Consider the following 17288-nt stretch of genomic DNA (forward strand, 5'->3'; position numbering starts at 1 on the left):
GCCTCACTGTCTCTCAGCTGAGCCTCTGGGCTTCAGCACTCCTGCTTCACACCATGAGCTCTGCTCAGCAAGTCCAACTGAGATAGACTTCTGGTCAGATTTGTATACTCTTCAGGGACTCAAGCACCTCAGCAAGTATATGCAGTGACACCCAGCAACCTTTTCAAAACATAGGTAGATTAGTCAAGTGAAACACAGCATCCCGGGTCCTTAGGTTAGCATACAGAATGAAGGTTACAGCATGGGCCATTTAGCCAAGCCAGTGCCATCAGCCAGCCAAGCTGCTATGAACTCCATTTCAGGCTCTGTCTCCTGTGTCAGTTCAAGGTGAACCACTCTGAGTTCACATACCACCTGCTGGAAATTCCAGATGTTAAGTGTTGATTGTTCGGTCCTTGGGGCTTCCACTATCCTGCCCCAAGAGAACACATAACCCTTTCCCCCCTACTAAGTAGCCATACAAAGCACAGTAACAAGTAATGTGTAGGATTCATTAACATATTAAAAAAATCCCACTTCATCACAGGGGGCACCTTAATTCTCCAGAAGATTATAAATGTTCCTCTTCAGATGATGCCTTGCTGCTGATGTACTTTCACTTTCTCTTTGTGACAGACAAGACCTCTGAGCTTGTCTGAACAGGTAATCAATCTCCCACCATTCTTTCATCAATATCCTTTTGTGGAAGCATTCTTGACTTGCCAAAACATGTTTAAACACTAGATTGATTGTACTATGAGAATTTAAATAACTAGGGATGCTTGATTACATCCAAGTTGGCTTCAGAGAACTGTTTGCATTCCTGCATTTATGAGAGAAAATTTGAGTGCATGCCTTTTATTAACTGTTTTTCTTATGGCCCTCTATTCCCTCTACATTGACTTTTTCATCTTGAGTTACACTTTGTTACAGCATAGCTGGGATACTGAGGATGGTTTTACCTGCCCTCCTGCCTCTCTTACTGACTCCAGATGTTGATATTCTCTTGTTTTCACTTTCCTGTTGTTGTTTGTTTTTTAATCTGGGTTTTTTTTTTACTCTCTCTTTAATCACTTTGCATTTTGCTGCACATCTGTTCCAAAATAAAAAACAATTGGCTCAACAGAGCCAAAAATTCAGAGAACACTGCATTATTTTATGCATTTGCTGGAAATAAAACAATGTGTTAGTGGAGGATTTGTTGTTCAAAGGTCAGAAGAATAAATTATAGTTGCACAGCAATTATACTCTGTCCCCTTCAGTTTATGTAATATTCTGTATTGCTGTTAACTTTATGCTTTAAGTGCATTTGCTGTGAAAACATTTGTTGTTGATTTCCAGATTTCTGAGTATATTAATTCTTAACCAATATGTTCCATTAACATGGGACCAGGGGGTTGTATAGAATTTTCCTTGCTATAGTAGAGTCAAGCTTACATGTCAAGGGGCACCTTAGAAATACTATAGGTAGATAGATGATGAAAGGCAGATTAGGTCAAGATGGAGCATGATATACTGTGATCCATTGCCTCTATCGGTCATTTGTTAAAAGTGGTGCGTGGCATGCTGTGATCTGCTGTTTTCATGGAGGTTGTTCTCATCAGGATGGGGCAGGGCTCTCACTTCTCAGGAGGCTGCTCACAGACTTATAACTCTTTATAGTTTATAAAGGGGGCGGGGGGGAATCATATGTCAGGATTAGAAATGGGCCAGGTTGGCTCATGTCCATTATACAGATGAGGACAGGCATAATATTCCAGATATTGGGATCGAGAGAAGGTTGGTTAAGATCCATTGCGGAGACAGAGTCAGGCTTGGCATCTGGAGCAGGGATAAGGTTGGTTCTGGTCCGTTACTGAGATCATGCCAGATATGACTTCTGGGGCATTGGAAGTGGGTGAGGTTGGTTCTGGTCGATTACAGAGATGGATCCAGGCCTGAAGTCTACGCCATTGGGAGTGGGGAAAGTGGATTCCAACTGTTATGAGACGGGGCAGGCGTGGCATCGAGGGTATTGGGAGGTTGGTTCCAGTCTTTTTTTATAGAGACAGGTCCAGGTGTGGTGTCTGGGGCATTGCGAGGTCCGTTATAGAGATGGGGCCAGGCATGGCATCTGGGGTGGTGGGCATGGTTGATTTTGGTCCATTAGCGAGATGGGGCCAGGCTTTTTGTCCGGGGCATTGGGAGGTAGGCTCTGGCTCATTATAGAGATGGGGCCAGGCATGATGTCTAGGGCGGCAGGAAGAAAAGGAGGACTTGTGGCACCTTGTAGACTAACAAATTTATTTGAGCATAAGCTTTCGTGAGCTACAGCTCACTTCATCGGATGTTGGTTTCAGTCCATAATAGAGATGAGACCATGTCGGGGATTGGGAGGTTGATTCCGGTCTGTAATGGAGATAGGCCGAGGGGGGGTGTCTGGAGTGTTGAGAGGTCAGTCCCGATCTGTTTTAGAGCCATTCCCAGGGCCCTGGGAAGTCTATTGCAGTCCATTATAGAGATGGGCCCATGCAGGGTGTCTGGGGCGTTGGAGGTCTGTTTCGGTCTGTTATAGCGATGGGCCTATGTGGGGTGCCCGGGGCGGTGGGAGGTCGGTTCTGCTGCGTTGCAGAGACGGACGGGCCCATGCAGGGTGTCTGTGGCTCTGGGAGGTCAGTTCTGGTTGGGTACAGAGACGAGCCCGTGCTCGGAGGTCGGTTCCGGTCCAGTCCAGAGAGGGGCCCATGTGGGGTGTCCGGGGCGGTGGGAGGTCGGATCCGGTCCGGTCCAGAGACGGGCCCATGTGGGGTGTCCGGGGCGGTGGGAGGTCAGATCCGGTCAGGTCCAGAGAGGGGCCCACGGTGGGGTGTCCGGGGCGGTGGGAGGTCGGATCCGGTCCGGTCCAGAGACGGGCCCATGTGGGGTGTCCGGGGCGGTGGGAGGTCGGATCCGGTCCGGTCCAGAGACGGGCCCATGTGGGGTGTCCGGGGCGGTGGGAGGTCGGGTCCGGTCCGGTCCAGAGACGGGCCCATGTGGGGTGTCCGGGGCGGTGGGAGGTCAGATCCGGTCAGGTCCAGAGAGGGGCCCACGGTGGGGTGTCCGGGGCGGTGGGAGGTCGGATCCGGTCCGGTCCAGAGACGGGCCCATGTGGGGTGTCCGGGGCGGTGGGAGGTCGGATCCGGTCCGGTCCAGAGACGGGCCCATGTGGGGTGTCCGGGGCGGTGGGAGGTCGGGTCCGGTCCGGTCCAGAGAAAGGCCCATGTGGGGTGTCCGGGGCGGTGGGAGGTCAGATCCGGTCAGGTCCAGAGAGGGGCCCACGGTGGGGTGTCCGGGGCGGTGGGAGGTCGGGTCCGGTCCGGTCCAGAGACGGGCCCATGTGGGGTGTCCGGGGCGGTGGGAGGTCGGGTCCGGTCCGGTCCAGAGACGGGCCCATGTGGGGTGTCCGGGGCGGTGGGAGGTCGGGTCCGGTCCGGTCCAGAGACGGGCCCACGGTGGGACTTCGGTTCGGGTCCGGTCCGGAGCCGGGCGGTGGGGCGATCTCCCCCACTCATGCAGGTGCTGCAGTGACGGGGGTGCCCCCGAGGCTCGGCCCCTCGGCTGGGATCGCCCTGGGCCCGGCCCCTCTCCGCCCCCCCGGCCCAGCTTCTCCTGCGGGGACGGACTGGGGCTAACATTCACTCTCACAACCCCCCCATTGAATGGACTCGTCCCCCCTCCCCGTGGAATGGATCCTCCCTCTCCTCGGATTGGTGAGTCCGCTGGACATTCTCGCGCTCATTGGCTGAGGGGCGACCAATGGGGGTGGGAGGAGGAGGCATGTCCCGCCCTCCGTGAGGCGGCCCCCCTGGAGGCCGCGCAGGGCGGGGCCCTGTGGGGTGTTAAGGTGCTGGGCTCGCCGCACCCCGTAGAGGAGGAGAGGCGGGAGCGGCCATGAAGGTGAGGGCGGGGGTCCCCGGGCCCGAGGAAGCGCTGCGGGGAGCCGCCAGGGTTGTGTCCCCCGGCCGGGAGTGGCGGGCTTTTGTGCCGGTGCCCAGCCCGCGGTCCTGCCCCCCCCCCGCCTTGGGCCCGAGCCCTCGTGACTGGGCAGCCCGTGAGCCAAGGCCAGAGGCCCCCCCGCCCGGGGGCTGGTAGTGGGGGACTCCGCCCCTCCCCGGCTCCCGCTCCGGCTGAGCTCCCGCTCCGCGCCGCCCGGCCCGGCCCAGCGGTGTGGACGCTCGGGGTCCGGCCGCCGGGAGCTTGCTCGGGAGCTGGGCCAGGGCCTGAGGCTTGGTGTGACGCGGGCCGGAGCCCGGTCGTTTTGCAGTTTGGCTGCTGCTGAAGCAGCCCGCCCGGGGTGGGGGCGGGGGCGTCGCGCTGTGTGGACGCGTTAGTGCGGCCGGGAGACCCAGTTCCAGCGATTGTTGGCAGTGCAGCGTGGCTGCTCAAGCATGTGCCTGGAAACAGTCCGTAAGAGCGGACACGAGTTTGCAGTGCAGCACTGACATGCCCTCCAGGGCTAGCTTGATCTGACCTCTTCTCTGCTGTACAGGGCCTGGAGGAGCGGCAAGCGGCTCTGCCAGATACCAGCCACTAGCCGTGAAGGGCTCGGAGATTGTAAATGGACCTGCTTTTAATGATTATCTTGAGACTCTGTCTTGCTATTTTGCTGTATTTTCCACCGAATGCATCCGATGAAGTGAGCTGTAGCTCACGAAAGCTTATGCTCAAATAAATTTGTTAGTCTCTAAGGTGCCACAAGTCCTCCTTTTCTTTTTGCGAATACAGACTAACACGGCTGCTACTCTGAAACCTGTCTTGCTATAGGGCTCTTTGGTACTAGCTGCTTGTCTCCTGAATTTGATGAATGTTCACAGATCTTGGGTTGCAGCGAATCCTGGTGTCATGATCTGGCATATGCTCCAAGATTTAGTCGAACTACTTTATGGGTCAGAGCATTCACATGTATTTGTGTGAGGTAGAGGTGGTGGTGTGCATTAGGGCACAGTATAGAATCTGCAGTTCATTAAACTTGAACTGTAGAGGATTCAGCAGGGGAATGAAAAAAGTTAGGCTTGTCCTTTTTGGTATGTGTCTAATAGATAAAGAAGCCTTGAAACAGTCTTTCAAACTTCCCCTCCCCCCAAATAAATAAATACATATTTAGAAATCCCAGTGATCCTCCAACTAGAGATGACAAGACTTAATATTTCTGGAAGTCTTGGGAATCTGTTTTGTGAAACTTTGTGCACTCAAGGCATTAAAAGTGCTGAATCCTTAGCAAAGGCTTCTGTTGTTCGCAAAGTTAGCTGTTTAAGTTATATTGATAACAAAAACACAAGTTTTAAACCAGAACTAATAATCCCTTCTCCTCACCCTGCTTCACTGTCACTTCTTGACTCTTATGATGTCACATTTTATAAACTTCTAATTAGGACAAACTTGTATATAGAAAAAACAAGCTGAAAACTATCTTTAGGCCTCCTATATACATAATAAAATAAGGGGACCACAAGTCCTGTAAAGAAAAATATTGGGCATGGAGGAGATAGTTAAGGGCTCTGGTTGAAAAGAGCATAAGAAGATGCTATCTAGCAAAGTTAATGTTTTTGTATACATCTTTCTTTCTTTTGGCATGGTCTCATTCTTAAACAGGGTGGCCAAAACTTTCAGGCATTCTCTACAGTGTGTGTGGTTTAGTTACCTTTTCACAACATTGATTCTGTACAAAGAATCAGCTGTTGATTAGACGGGTTGTAGAAAGACTTCATGCAATATATACATTTTGGATTTTCAATTAAAAGTGGCCAAGCATACAACATAAAATCTAATCAACACTTCTTTTTTTTATCACTTCTTATTTTAAAGTAATCTGTGATTGGTACATAAGAGAAACAAAATATATTTTTCCTAAATATATATCCAGTATTGATAATGGTGTGTCGAGAGCTGCTACAGCTTATTGGATAGATAAACATAGAAAAACAGATGTTTAACTAGCTGGTAGCCTGATTGTTGCTACTGTTCATCCTTGCCATCCTTATCTTTTCTTGGGCTATTGCCACCCAACGAAAAAGATGATCGATCAACCAACTGCCCTCTCTGTTCTTCCTGATCTTTTATGTATAATTCATTCTTAAATATTGATTTAAAAACCCAAAACTTTGACCAATTTTATACCATATTTACAGAAACATGCAGGTAGTTCCTTATTAAAGGTAAGCAGTCGAGAAAATTCTATCTGCTTTTTTTTTAACCCAAGTTTTAAATGCTGATCAAATTAAATTTGTTGTTTTGTTTGTTTTTTTGTTTTACTCTTATTTGGTTAGGCCTTGCATGTAACTCCACTTGGAAATTAAAACTTACCAAGGTCTGTGGTGGGTTCCCCATCACTGGAAATCTTAAAATCAAGATTGAACGTTTTTTCTAAGAGATGCTTTAAGTTCAGGGGTTCCCAAATTGTTGTTCATGCTCTGTTAGTATTTGAGCTTGATTGTTCCATCCATTCATTTCTCTAAGAATTAGTAAAGTTTAGGAGTTGCTGTATCTAGTTCAAACAGGAAATAATTGAAATAAATCCTGTGGCCTGTGTTATGCAGGAGGTCAGTCTAGAATGGATGATCAGAACGACCGTTCTGGCCTTATCTGCTGGGGTTGGAGGAGAGGAGAACCTACTCTGGGCCACCTTCACTGAAGGTACAACCAGAACTAAATGAACAGTTTCACTATCATGTTGCTACGTGCTAACACAAACTGTAGTGTTCAAATTCTCTACAGGAGGATGTTTTATTCCTCCCTCTCTCCCCTCCTCACCCATTAATTTCATATATATATAATATGGTATTAAATGAGGAAAATTGAGGTTTGGGTTAATAAGAACTTAAGTTCCTTAACTGTTGGTTTCTAAAGTGCTGACTATATATTGGTAGCTCTTTGAAGACTGGTTTAACATGTGTAAATAAGCATGAATGTCTGATTACATACTTCAATGGGAACATTTGTCCATAATGTACATTAAAGGGATTTTTATATGGTAGTTAAATCATTACTGCCCAACACTCTGGCAATAAATCCCCTCTAAATTGAGCCTTTTCACTTCAAATAAGCGTCTTGAAAATATACTGACAGTGACAGACTTAATCCACACAGGGATGAATATAAGGTTTTAATAGACATGTGATGGCTGCTTAGGGACAAAAAGATGGAGTTCTTGGATTCATGGATTTTGTTGCTAAAGGGAACACTGTGACATAAGAATTTTAAGATGGGTTGAAAAATCCAGTATTCTCAGGTATTTCTGTAGTAGGGTGAAAATCTTTAACTCCTTTTCAAAAGAGTGTGTGGGAAGCTTTAAATTATGGTAGTGTCCTGGGAGCACTCCACATACAGGTCTCCTATTACGTCTAGTGTAAATTCTGCACGTGGTGTGCTTGCAAGATTGGGCTCAGTAGATTTGTCTATGAATATTTGGTTCTGGGAGTCCTATAATGTGCTAGGTGCTGTACAGCTGTAAAGGAACGCAAGGTCCTAACCCTGACAATGTTTAGAACCTCAGGGACACATTTAACCAGAGATGTTGAAAACTTCCTACAGGAAAAGTGAAGGCACAAGGTTTGTGTGGGCTGGAGATGTACAGAATCACTATGAGGGGCATTTCTCATTGAATTTCAGGTTTGGCTGAAACTTTCTCTTGGAAAGATTTAGATAAAATATCTTTAATTTGTGACAGGGTTTCTTATAGCTTCCCATTGACTCTTATAAACTGAAATCTCAAAATTAGAGGAATGTTTCCTATCCTATTGAAGGGTACAAAATTCCTGGGTTATATATATTTAATTCTGCATTAAATTACCACAAATATGAGGTTGTTTTCAGTTCATTTTAGAATGTTTATAAATTCACTTTAAAATGAGTCTAGCTAGTGGCTAAATGCCTGTGCACTTCTATGCATACCTCACTGATAAAGGCTCCTGCACTACACTTCATCTTGAAATCACAAACAAGCGTATTCCATTTTCTTTCTCTTTAGCTATAAGAGAATCTTTCTCCATTTTCAGTGTATTCCAGTGTGGTTTTGAAAGACAAAACCGCTTTAAACAAAAATTTGTTGCTTGGTGTTTTTCTTTAAAGGTGCAGAAATCTTTCAGTCCTATCACTCTGATTTCCTTCCAAGAAGGAAGGAACTCTGGTGCTGCCCTGATCAAGGAACACATCTTTCTCTCTTTCTTTGTGTAATCATTTTTGAGTCTAACTAAAAACTGTAATTGGATTTGCACAGTCTGTCTGAATCTTAAAGTACCTGCCTCCTATGAGTGTAGATTTTAAGTAGAGTACGTATTATAGTGAATTGCCCTCCCCCTTACAAGAGACTCCAATGTAAAATATTTCCAAGGATAACAAAATGTGCGTATTTTGGGTGCTCCAGTTTGATTTTTAAAATTAAAACATGGTCAGTGTGTATTCAGATCTGTTTATAATAGCAATTTTATTGTAATGGCTAAATAGAGATGCCTAATACAAGTAAAACAATGTTGCACCTACTGAAAGGGCTTGGAAAAACTTAATTGCTGCTGGGAGAAGCTAGGCTATCACTTCACTTCCAACAGAATTTCAGTTGTCCCTTTAAAATAAGATTCTAACCCTTTTGGCTGTAAATATATTTCAGATGTGAACCAAATATAAACTAATGTGGTTTTGTCGCCTGGAGGCTACAGGCAGCTCCAGTGCCTCTGCTCTCAAATGCAGAAACCCTAGGTGTCGGGTATTCTTGTTTGGGTGTAATCTGCTTCACAAAATCACCTTTCTCCATTTCCAGCAGCAGATTCTTTGCTCAGCCTGTGCTGTTTGCTATGACCTGATTTACTGATGTCTTTTTCTCATTAACTGCTAGTCTTCCTTTTGGGTTCCTGTGTCTTTGACTGATTCTTAGTCTGCTTCTTTCACTGATCCATTCTCCTAAAACATGACCATCTCAAGTTCTCTACCTTGCCTGCTTGTGCAGTGCCCCCCACCAAACTGCTCTCAAAAGAGGCCCTTTACTTATTTTAACTGCCCAGACCCCAGTTGGGAAGCACAGGACTTTGACCATTCTAAGAGTTATTACTGTGTTAAGTTACTGTACTCTGGGAATTCATAAACAGCACTAGTGGGATGATGGTGTAATAGAATGAAGCATCTCTTCAATAACAAGTTATGCATAGGTAAGACTCTTGAAATGGAGTTAAAACTTTTTGCCTTTACTGTTTTCAGGCGGGAGCCACATCCATGTGGGCTTCCTGCTGTGGGTTGCTGAATGAAGTCATGGGTACCGGAGCTGTCCGTGGCCAACAGCCAGGATTTGGGGGAGGTACTGGCCCATTCAGATTTGCACCAAATACAGACTTCTCAGCATATTCATCTTCAGGAGCCAATATAGTCTGCAAAGCGTGTGGGCTTTCATTTTCAGTTTTTAGGAAAAAGGTGAGTATAATTTATTAAATAATGCTTTACTAACACCAACTAATCTGTAAACTTGTCAGAGAAGTATTTTCCCCTTTTACAGATGGGAACCAGGTGGAGGGGTTTTAATGATTTGCTCAAGGTCACAGAGGAAGTTGATGTCAGACAAGATTAGAAATTTTCCTATATTGCTTGTTCAAAATAATAGCAAACGAAGTTGCTGAACAATTGAGTGATGGAGAAGCTGAGCAACAGAAAAGCCTCAAATTGACAACTAGTATTGTTGCATTTTCCTTAGAAACAAAATGAACTTAATTGTGGTCTTAGTCCTGTGTCAGAGGAATAAGGGTGGCTAGGAAGTTGAAAACCTAATCCACTGCAATAGCCTGTCAGTTCACTTACAGTCAAACAGGTGAGTCAATGAAAAATTTACCAAATAAAATTGATTAGAATTTTGTTTAAACTATGGATGTATTTCAAAACCCAGCGTATAGATGACTTACTGTTCTATGTATTTATATAACAATAATGTAATCTATAAATTTAGAGTCAATTTGGCAGGCCAGCATTATCTGGACCACTCAGTGACCCAGTTCTCTGCAGCTAACTTAGAATAAACTGAAGCCCAGCTGTTTCTGATTTACAGAAAATCTAATATTCAGAGATTCTTACAACAAATCAATCTCTTGGCAGAGATTTCCCCATTTTAGTAATCTACTGTGCTCTGCATTCCTTCTGTGGCAATGTGCCTGAGCAGCTAAGGGTCCATAATGTCTCAATCTAAGCTTTCCTAGGGCAATTTATTAAAATTTCAAAGAATGTGGGGAAAGAAATATCTAGGCTAATCATGGTAGTTGAGGTAGTCGTGTTAAGGGACTCACGTGACTCTTGGCTATACCAATTCCCCCTGCCTGTATGCAAGTAGATCTCTTGAATTAGAACCTCTATTTACCTCAGTTTCTCTAAACTAAACACAGTCTAGAACTTAAGCCTGATTCAGGGTCCTCTGAAATCACTGGGAGCCCTCCCATTAACTTTAATGGGATTCAGATGAGACCTGTTGTGACTGGAGAATCAGGAATCTGAGGCTAATTGCTAGAGCTCCCACAATCCCTGTCCTCCAAGTTGTTTCTTAAATGCAGAACCATTTCACTCATGTCTGAAGTGACCATCAGAGTTGCCCTTAGACCATCCTTGCCCTCAGTCTACTCCTCCCCCCTCCACTCCCCCTTTCTTGTTGTTGGAAGAATTGCAATTCAGATTTGTCAGTCTGAAGATTCAGGAAAAGTGAACTTCTGATTATTTAAGTCTAACTTCTGCATCTTCTATTTGCTACTGTGGGATGTCCCTTACGATTTATTCTCCTGTAGGGTTGACCTGTGATATCTGGAAAGAGAATTTTTCCTATCTTTTTCCCTACAGATTTTTCCTTTGGAGATATTATTCCCTGTGGTGTCTAGTTTCTTGTGGTAGGAGAGATGAGTTTAGATGCCAACCTAAGACCTTAGCATGTCTCCAGGAAGGGTTGAGTATGTAACATTGACTTTTCCGTTTTCATATTAGACATAGTAAATCTAAACCAGAGCTTTATGTAAAAGTTTGTGGTGTCTGTAGTTTCGTGTGTGTTTTGTATACAGAGATTATCCCACATGGCTTTGAGTGAAATGGACACGTAGGTAGAGCTTTGTAGCTCAATTATAGTGTTTACAATGTTTGGCTCTACTTAGAGTGTAGGGGACATAAGAATCTAATTAGAAAATTACCTTGTCCTTTACAGTTCATCTCTTCCCTTAAATATTCTTATCACATTCTTGCTTGAGAGGCTTTTGCAAGCTGGAAAAAAATACAGGGTATATCTACATGGCAAAAACAAACCAATCCACAGCTGTAAGTCTCAGAGCCCAGGTCTACAGACTTAGGCTTGTGTTATGATGCTACGAATAGCCATGTAGCTGCTGGGGCTCTGGTGCCCAGGGATGGGATGGGAGGCTTCAGAGCCCATGCTTCAGCCTGAGCCAAAACACCTAAACAACTATCTTTAATGCTGTAGCATGAGCCTGAGTCTGTAGACCTGGGATGAGAGACTTGTTGCTATGGAGTCTTGTGGGGTTCTCTTTCTTCACTCTCCCCTGGGTGAAATACCCATAGTGACATTCTTTTATTATTCTGATGTATAACTGCTTTTAAGAGTGGTTTTTGTTTTGTTTTTGAGGTCAAGATTAAAGCTTACATTTTATTTAGCCATTGAACTGTCTTCCCAAAACATCTGGGTCCTAGTCAATATCTTTATAGAGGAGTTCTGTGGAGACTTTACATAGGAAGTGCAACTTGTACTTCTAGCCACTGCTTCAGAAGAAGGCATAATTGTCTCCCAGGACTTAATTTCCTAGTAGCACAGTGTAGAAAGTGGTATCTTCATGATTCCAGCTTAGAAACTGGTTAGTATCTTGAATCATCAGAACTGAGTCTTAGTACTTTTATCGCAGCTAATGAGGTTACTCTTAATTTTAAGAATCTTAATGTAGTTCTCTGGGAATGGAAGCGGAACAATACATCAAGGCTTCAGTAATGTTTCTAATGGTGCTGGATGACTGTTACGCTGCAGTCATTATACATTGTCTTCTGTGACCTTGCCCCTGTAGTCTCCACTGTCTAGTCAAGGGAAAATGTTTAAAATATATTAGCTAATGTTTTCAGAAACATCTCTTCTCATCAAGATGAGGCCTGTGGGAATTGTGTACACTGTCATGTCATCACAGAAAGAGGATACCTTGTATGCAGTCTCTCAATCAGAATTTGCAGTAGCAGTATCATGAAGGACAAAGAGGTTTCCAATTACAGAGCTGCTATGCTCCAAATTTTTGCTTTGTGACCCTGCCACTTTCTAGTATATGCAGCTGTTGGTGTATACCTTGGATCTGTATTCTGGAAGTAAAAAGGCACCTCCAACAGTCTGGTTCCTCTAACTTCAGATACATCAGCTGAAATCAATAAAGTAGAGAGGATGAAAGGTCTGCGTGGCTTTGCAGAGTTAGTACTTGGGGAGGATGATAGTTCTTTGGTATATCTTTCTTCTGCTGGGAAAGCATTTTAAAAGGCCACTCACTTTATATCAAACTTGTTTAAAATTGCTCTTATTACTGTAAGAATTAATGACTAACATCACCAAACCTTAAAGATCAGATTTTTTTCATCATTTTTACATTGTGCATTTGCACGCACCTTGTATATAATCATACTTTCTTCTGTAGTCAGATTTCCTGCGTGTGTGTGTGTGTGAGAGAGAGGGAGAAAGAGAAGAGAAACTAAAACACTCCCCAGAAAATAGAAACTGACTTGGTGGCAGGTATAGAACTTGAAATTACTTGCAAGTCACTTTGAAATTGACTAGATTTCAAGTGGGTGTCCTTTTGACTTAACTAAAAGTGTGTATTTAAGTTAAAGTGTTGCCTTGTTAAAATTGATTAAATGTCTTGATGAATGTACTAGCCCTATAAATGCTCTGAAGAGTACCTGCAAAATGCTTTGACGGGCCAGTTTCATAGACAACTCGGAAAACGTACTAAGATTAGCAGTGGGTGATAGCAAATACAGATTTTCTACTCCTGTGAATATCTGGCATGCAGTTTAATGGCTTTTTTTGTCTTCCTGTTTAGCACGTGTGTTGTGACTGCAAGAAGGATTTTTGCTCAGTTTGTACAGTGTTACAAGAAAATCTCAGAAGATGTTCTACTTGTCACTTGTTACAAGGGACAGCATTTCAGCGGCCTCAGTTAATGCGATTGAAAGTCAAGGATCTGCGTCAGTATCTGATCCTTAGAAACATACCAACAGATACTTGTCGAGAAAAAGAAGACTTGGTGGATCTTGTACTCTGCCATCATGGATTAGGTTCTGAGGATACAGACACTAGTAGCTTGCATTCTTCAAGGTCACAGACTTCTAGTTTTTTTACACATCCATTTTCTCTGTCTGTATCAGTGTCGTCCTCTCAAGAACTTACAAATAGAGGAAGCACAGAAAATGGAACACCTGAACGGGTACAGTACCAGTAGTTGTGGTCTTACAATGAACTTATAAAAGTGCTGTCAGCTGCTTTTTTTTTTTTTTTTAAATACCAATGGGTGGGTGGAGGGTCTTCAGGAAATACTTTTTTTACATCCTGCACTTGAAAATGGAAGAACATGGGTAATTGGGACAAGACTGTGATCACTTAAAACTGTAACAGCTAACGTTAGCATAAGCTTTCCAATTTGAGTGTCATCGGTTACCTGTTTTTAAAGCATTTTCCTTACTGTACCAGAGGGGATTGTTTATCCTGATCTGATTCATTGTATATGCAGGGACAAGGTGGGATACCTTCAGCAAATAACGAAGAAGAAGAAGGAAATGCAGAAGAGCAGGTAAGAAAAATGAACCACCTAAAGAGTCAACTAGACCTATTTTGGCATCTGATGTAGAAAACCATACAGAGCCTTAACGCTGTTAATTTAGTTTGAGTGAACTAGGCTGTAGTGCTGCATGTTAACATAGATATTTAAAAATATTGTTTTAAAAAAAAATTCTTTCAGCTATAGCAGGGATTAACTAAAATTAAAACAACTTTTTAATTCACCAAAAAAATTAAAAAGCCTAAGAAATAATTGGTGTGTTTCAGACCCCTAACGTGTCCAGAAAGCGAGCAAGAGCATCACTGTCTGATATTTCAAGTCTGGAAGATATTGAAAGGTTGAGTGTTCGACAGCTGAAGGAAATACTTGCTCGTAATTTTGTCAACTATTCAGGATGCTGCGAAAAATGGGAACTTGTGGAGAAAGTGAGCAGGCTCTACAGAGAGAGTGAGGAAAATCATAGGACACGTAGGTGTTCATTTTTGTTGGGTTTTTTTTTCCTCCTTAAAACTAACTCTTGTTCTCTAGTGACTGGCTTAGACAATGGGTATTGTGAGTGCTTTTGTCAGCTGCAACAACTGGAAAGCTATTTTAACTGTACTAGCTGTGTCCAGAATAGCTGAAGCTGTGCTAGATCTGGCATGTGAGTTACACTGTTGATCAGTATGTGGTATTAGTTCCCACGATTGCGCTGTTTTGATTTTTGCTGATGCTAAATAAACTTGATCATTCTCACTTCAGCTTTCCTCAGTAGTTAAATTGGTAACAATTGCACTATAGAAAACCAACCCATTAGAGAAAATGAAAGTTTGCACCCCCATATCTTTCACTGGGGTTTCACGAAGTGTTAGTTTTTTCTATGCCAAACAAATCCCACTATTTCAGAAGAGAACTCCTAATATTTAGTGATGTTACTACTTTTCAGTGATAAAAGCTACGCTGGTAAAAATCCCTCTGCCAGGGGACCAGTTCTGTGGAATAGCTGTGAAGCCATTCCTGGGTCAAGTGATGGTTTTCTTATCAAGTTTCTGGTGTTTTTCCTAAAGCTAGCATTTTAACAAATATGGTTGTACTATGTTTATAAACTAAGCACAACTGAGTTAAATTGTCACAATTCTGCCACTCAAATAGTTACAGTATCATTTTGGGACAGTTTAAATGTGAATGTCAAGATTTTTTTTCCTGTTTCTCCAACATCTTACAAAATGTGAAAGATTAATACCCATAACTAATCATCATACACCATGACTGCCCTTTCATTTAATGCTACATCTTAACTTATGAAGCATTTAGTAATGTCCTAATAGCAATTTTTGGAAAGTTGTATTTAGCCCTGTTAATAATATTGCATACATAGCTGTAGTGATCAAAGTCCTTTACAAAGAGGGAGGTAAGTAGTGTTCTCTCTGTTTGACAAATGATATAAAACTAAGGCCCAGTGGTGGGATGACTTTGACAGTGGGTGTGACAGAGCTGGACTGATAACTGTATTTGAATCCTACTCTTCACTGGACCATGTGACATAACAGAGGTTATTTGATCCTAAATATAGGACAAACCCATACTCTGCATCACTTGGCTTAATCTTACTCAGTTTATAATGGTTGTAAACTAAAGCTTTATTTTACCAGTAGCTTTACTGTAAATTCAGATGAAAATGAAGTGATGCTGAAATGAGTTAGTTTAGTTTCCTACATGTCTGGGATAGAATTTAGCTGCTTTTGCCATGGCCTGAATCTCTCTAAACCTTAACCCCATCTGTTGCTTTTCAGAGGGAGAGAAGATACAACTGAATGAGAACGATGATAATCTGTGCAGGATCTGCATGGATGCAGTAATTGACTGTGTTCTTCTGGAATGTGGTCACATGGTCACCTGCACAAAGTGTGGCAAAAGAATGAGTGAGTGTCCCATCTGTAGACAGTATGTTGTACGAGCAGTGCATGTATTTAAATCTTAAGACCAAAAATACATTTTTCTAGCCACCCTGAGTTCCTGTATTTCTGGGGGCAGGACTGATGAAGCTTGTTATGACAAACATTAGTTTCAATATGAATCAAACATTTTAAACAGCAGGCTATAGAAGCATTTGAAACACTTTTCTGTGATGTAATTAAAATTACAATTTGGTGATATGTACTACAGGAGCTGCCTGAGTTACCTTATAAAGCCATGAAGTGTTTACAGCAGATCTAGCATCACTTATTGCTCTCTAATGATTAAGGTGTTCTTCAGAAGTTTGCTGAAGGGTCCAGTATAGTCAACGGAAAACTGCTTTACCATGACCATATTGTTGGATGACTCTAGTCTGGTTCATTTGGTGCATATGCATTGCTCCTATCAAACTTGAGTAATATTTAATGCATATTAAATAGAATGTAACTGTTCTGACCCTATATTGGTACAATGGTGTCAAAACAGTCAATAAAACAAGATTGTAGAAAGCACTGCCATTGCATAAGTGTTTCTGTACAGGTAAAGCTAATCTATTTTCATGATTACTTCATTCAGAATGTCTGTCTGATTACATGTATACTGTCCTTGAACATTCTTTCTTTGTCAAAGTGAACTCTGTATTCCTACATCACTCTGTTTAATGGCATCCAAATGCTAATTACTCAATGTTCAGTTTAAGAATAAAATGTAGTCAAAGGGAACAGGGGCTAACTTCAGTGGTCCCAAATTCATTCATACCTCTTCTATTAATTTTTGCAAAGACTGAATTCTACATACTAGGAACTTAATGTGAATACAGATCAATTATAGTGAAACTAGTAGATGCTAACTTTTGGGAGTTCTAGTATTACAAACCTTAACCATTAGCTTTTCTGGGGTGGGGATGGGTTGAGAGTAAGGAAGGGGGGAAAAAAAAACTAAGAGGAATTGTAGCTTTTTTTTATATATGCTTCTTGCTCACAGGTCTTTGAATCAAGACTAGGGTAGTGAACAAAATTGCCTGTTTGGCCCCTGTGAAATAAGTTATTCAGTCCAGTTCCTAGATAGTATCAAACCACCATCGGTGGCAATAATTGTTCCTTTAGAATACAAAAATTTCCCTTAAAGGGTCCTGCAGCTCAGTGGGAATAGATTTTTTGAGGTAAATGACAGTGTAGTAGGAAACCAGTATTGCCCACTACCTTTGTAGGCTAGACACTTAATAGTATAACTACTCTTTTTTTAAGGGGGAAAGCTAATGGCAGTTATTGAAATGCCTTTATTATCCAGTGACAACTTTAAGCTGTGTTGAAATTTCACCCACAAGTCTTACGGGGCAACTGTAGTGTTGCACAAAAACTAATATTGCCATATTGTATAGTATTTTAATATGTGGGTGTCTTTCAACTTTCTATACAACCCACTATTCAATTCCCAGTGTTCATCTAGTTTTGAGAAGGTAGGTGTTTTGGCAACTGCAGCCATTAGTACATTTAAAAATACTTCTGGCTTTCTGTACTGTAGATCATTGGAGGTACACTACCTCCCATGCTGACTAAGAACTAGAACAGGCTGTAGCCAGGATGAAAT

At 42.8% G+C, this 17288-nt stretch overlaps 1 protein-coding gene across 5 annotated transcripts in view; it reads left to right on the forward strand.

Moving 5' to 3' along the window:
* Nucleotides 1–16420, forward strand: part of RNF34 (ring finger protein 34) — a 30304-nt gene extending 13884 nt beyond the window's left edge. For 2 of the 5 annotated variants that reach the window (XM_043498408.1, XM_043498410.1), the window contains 5 exons: nt 9184–9393; nt 13029–13412; nt 13716–13775; nt 14030–14231; nt 15536–16420. In XM_043498408.1, coding sequence (XP_043354343.1) covers nt 9184–9393; nt 13029–13412; nt 13716–13775; nt 14030–14231; nt 15536–15723 — 1044 coding nt within the window. In that variant the 3' untranslated portion in view covers nt 15724–16420. Of the gene's footprint in view, nt 1–3749; nt 3895–4152; nt 4501–6533; nt 6631–9183; nt 9394–13028; nt 13413–13715; nt 13776–14029; nt 14232–15535 lie in introns of those variants that run through there. The other 3 variants (XM_038373656.2, XM_043498409.1, XM_043498411.1) reach the window with 3 other exon arrangements.
* The last annotated feature ends 868 nt before the right edge of the window (nt 16421–17288 follow it).

The sequence above is a fragment of the Dermochelys coriacea genome, chromosome 15 (assembly GCF_009764565.3).
Source record: "Dermochelys coriacea isolate rDerCor1 chromosome 15, rDerCor1.pri.v4, whole genome shotgun sequence".
In the NCBI taxonomy this organism is placed as follows: Eukaryota; Metazoa; Chordata; order Testudines; family Dermochelyidae; genus Dermochelys; species Dermochelys coriacea.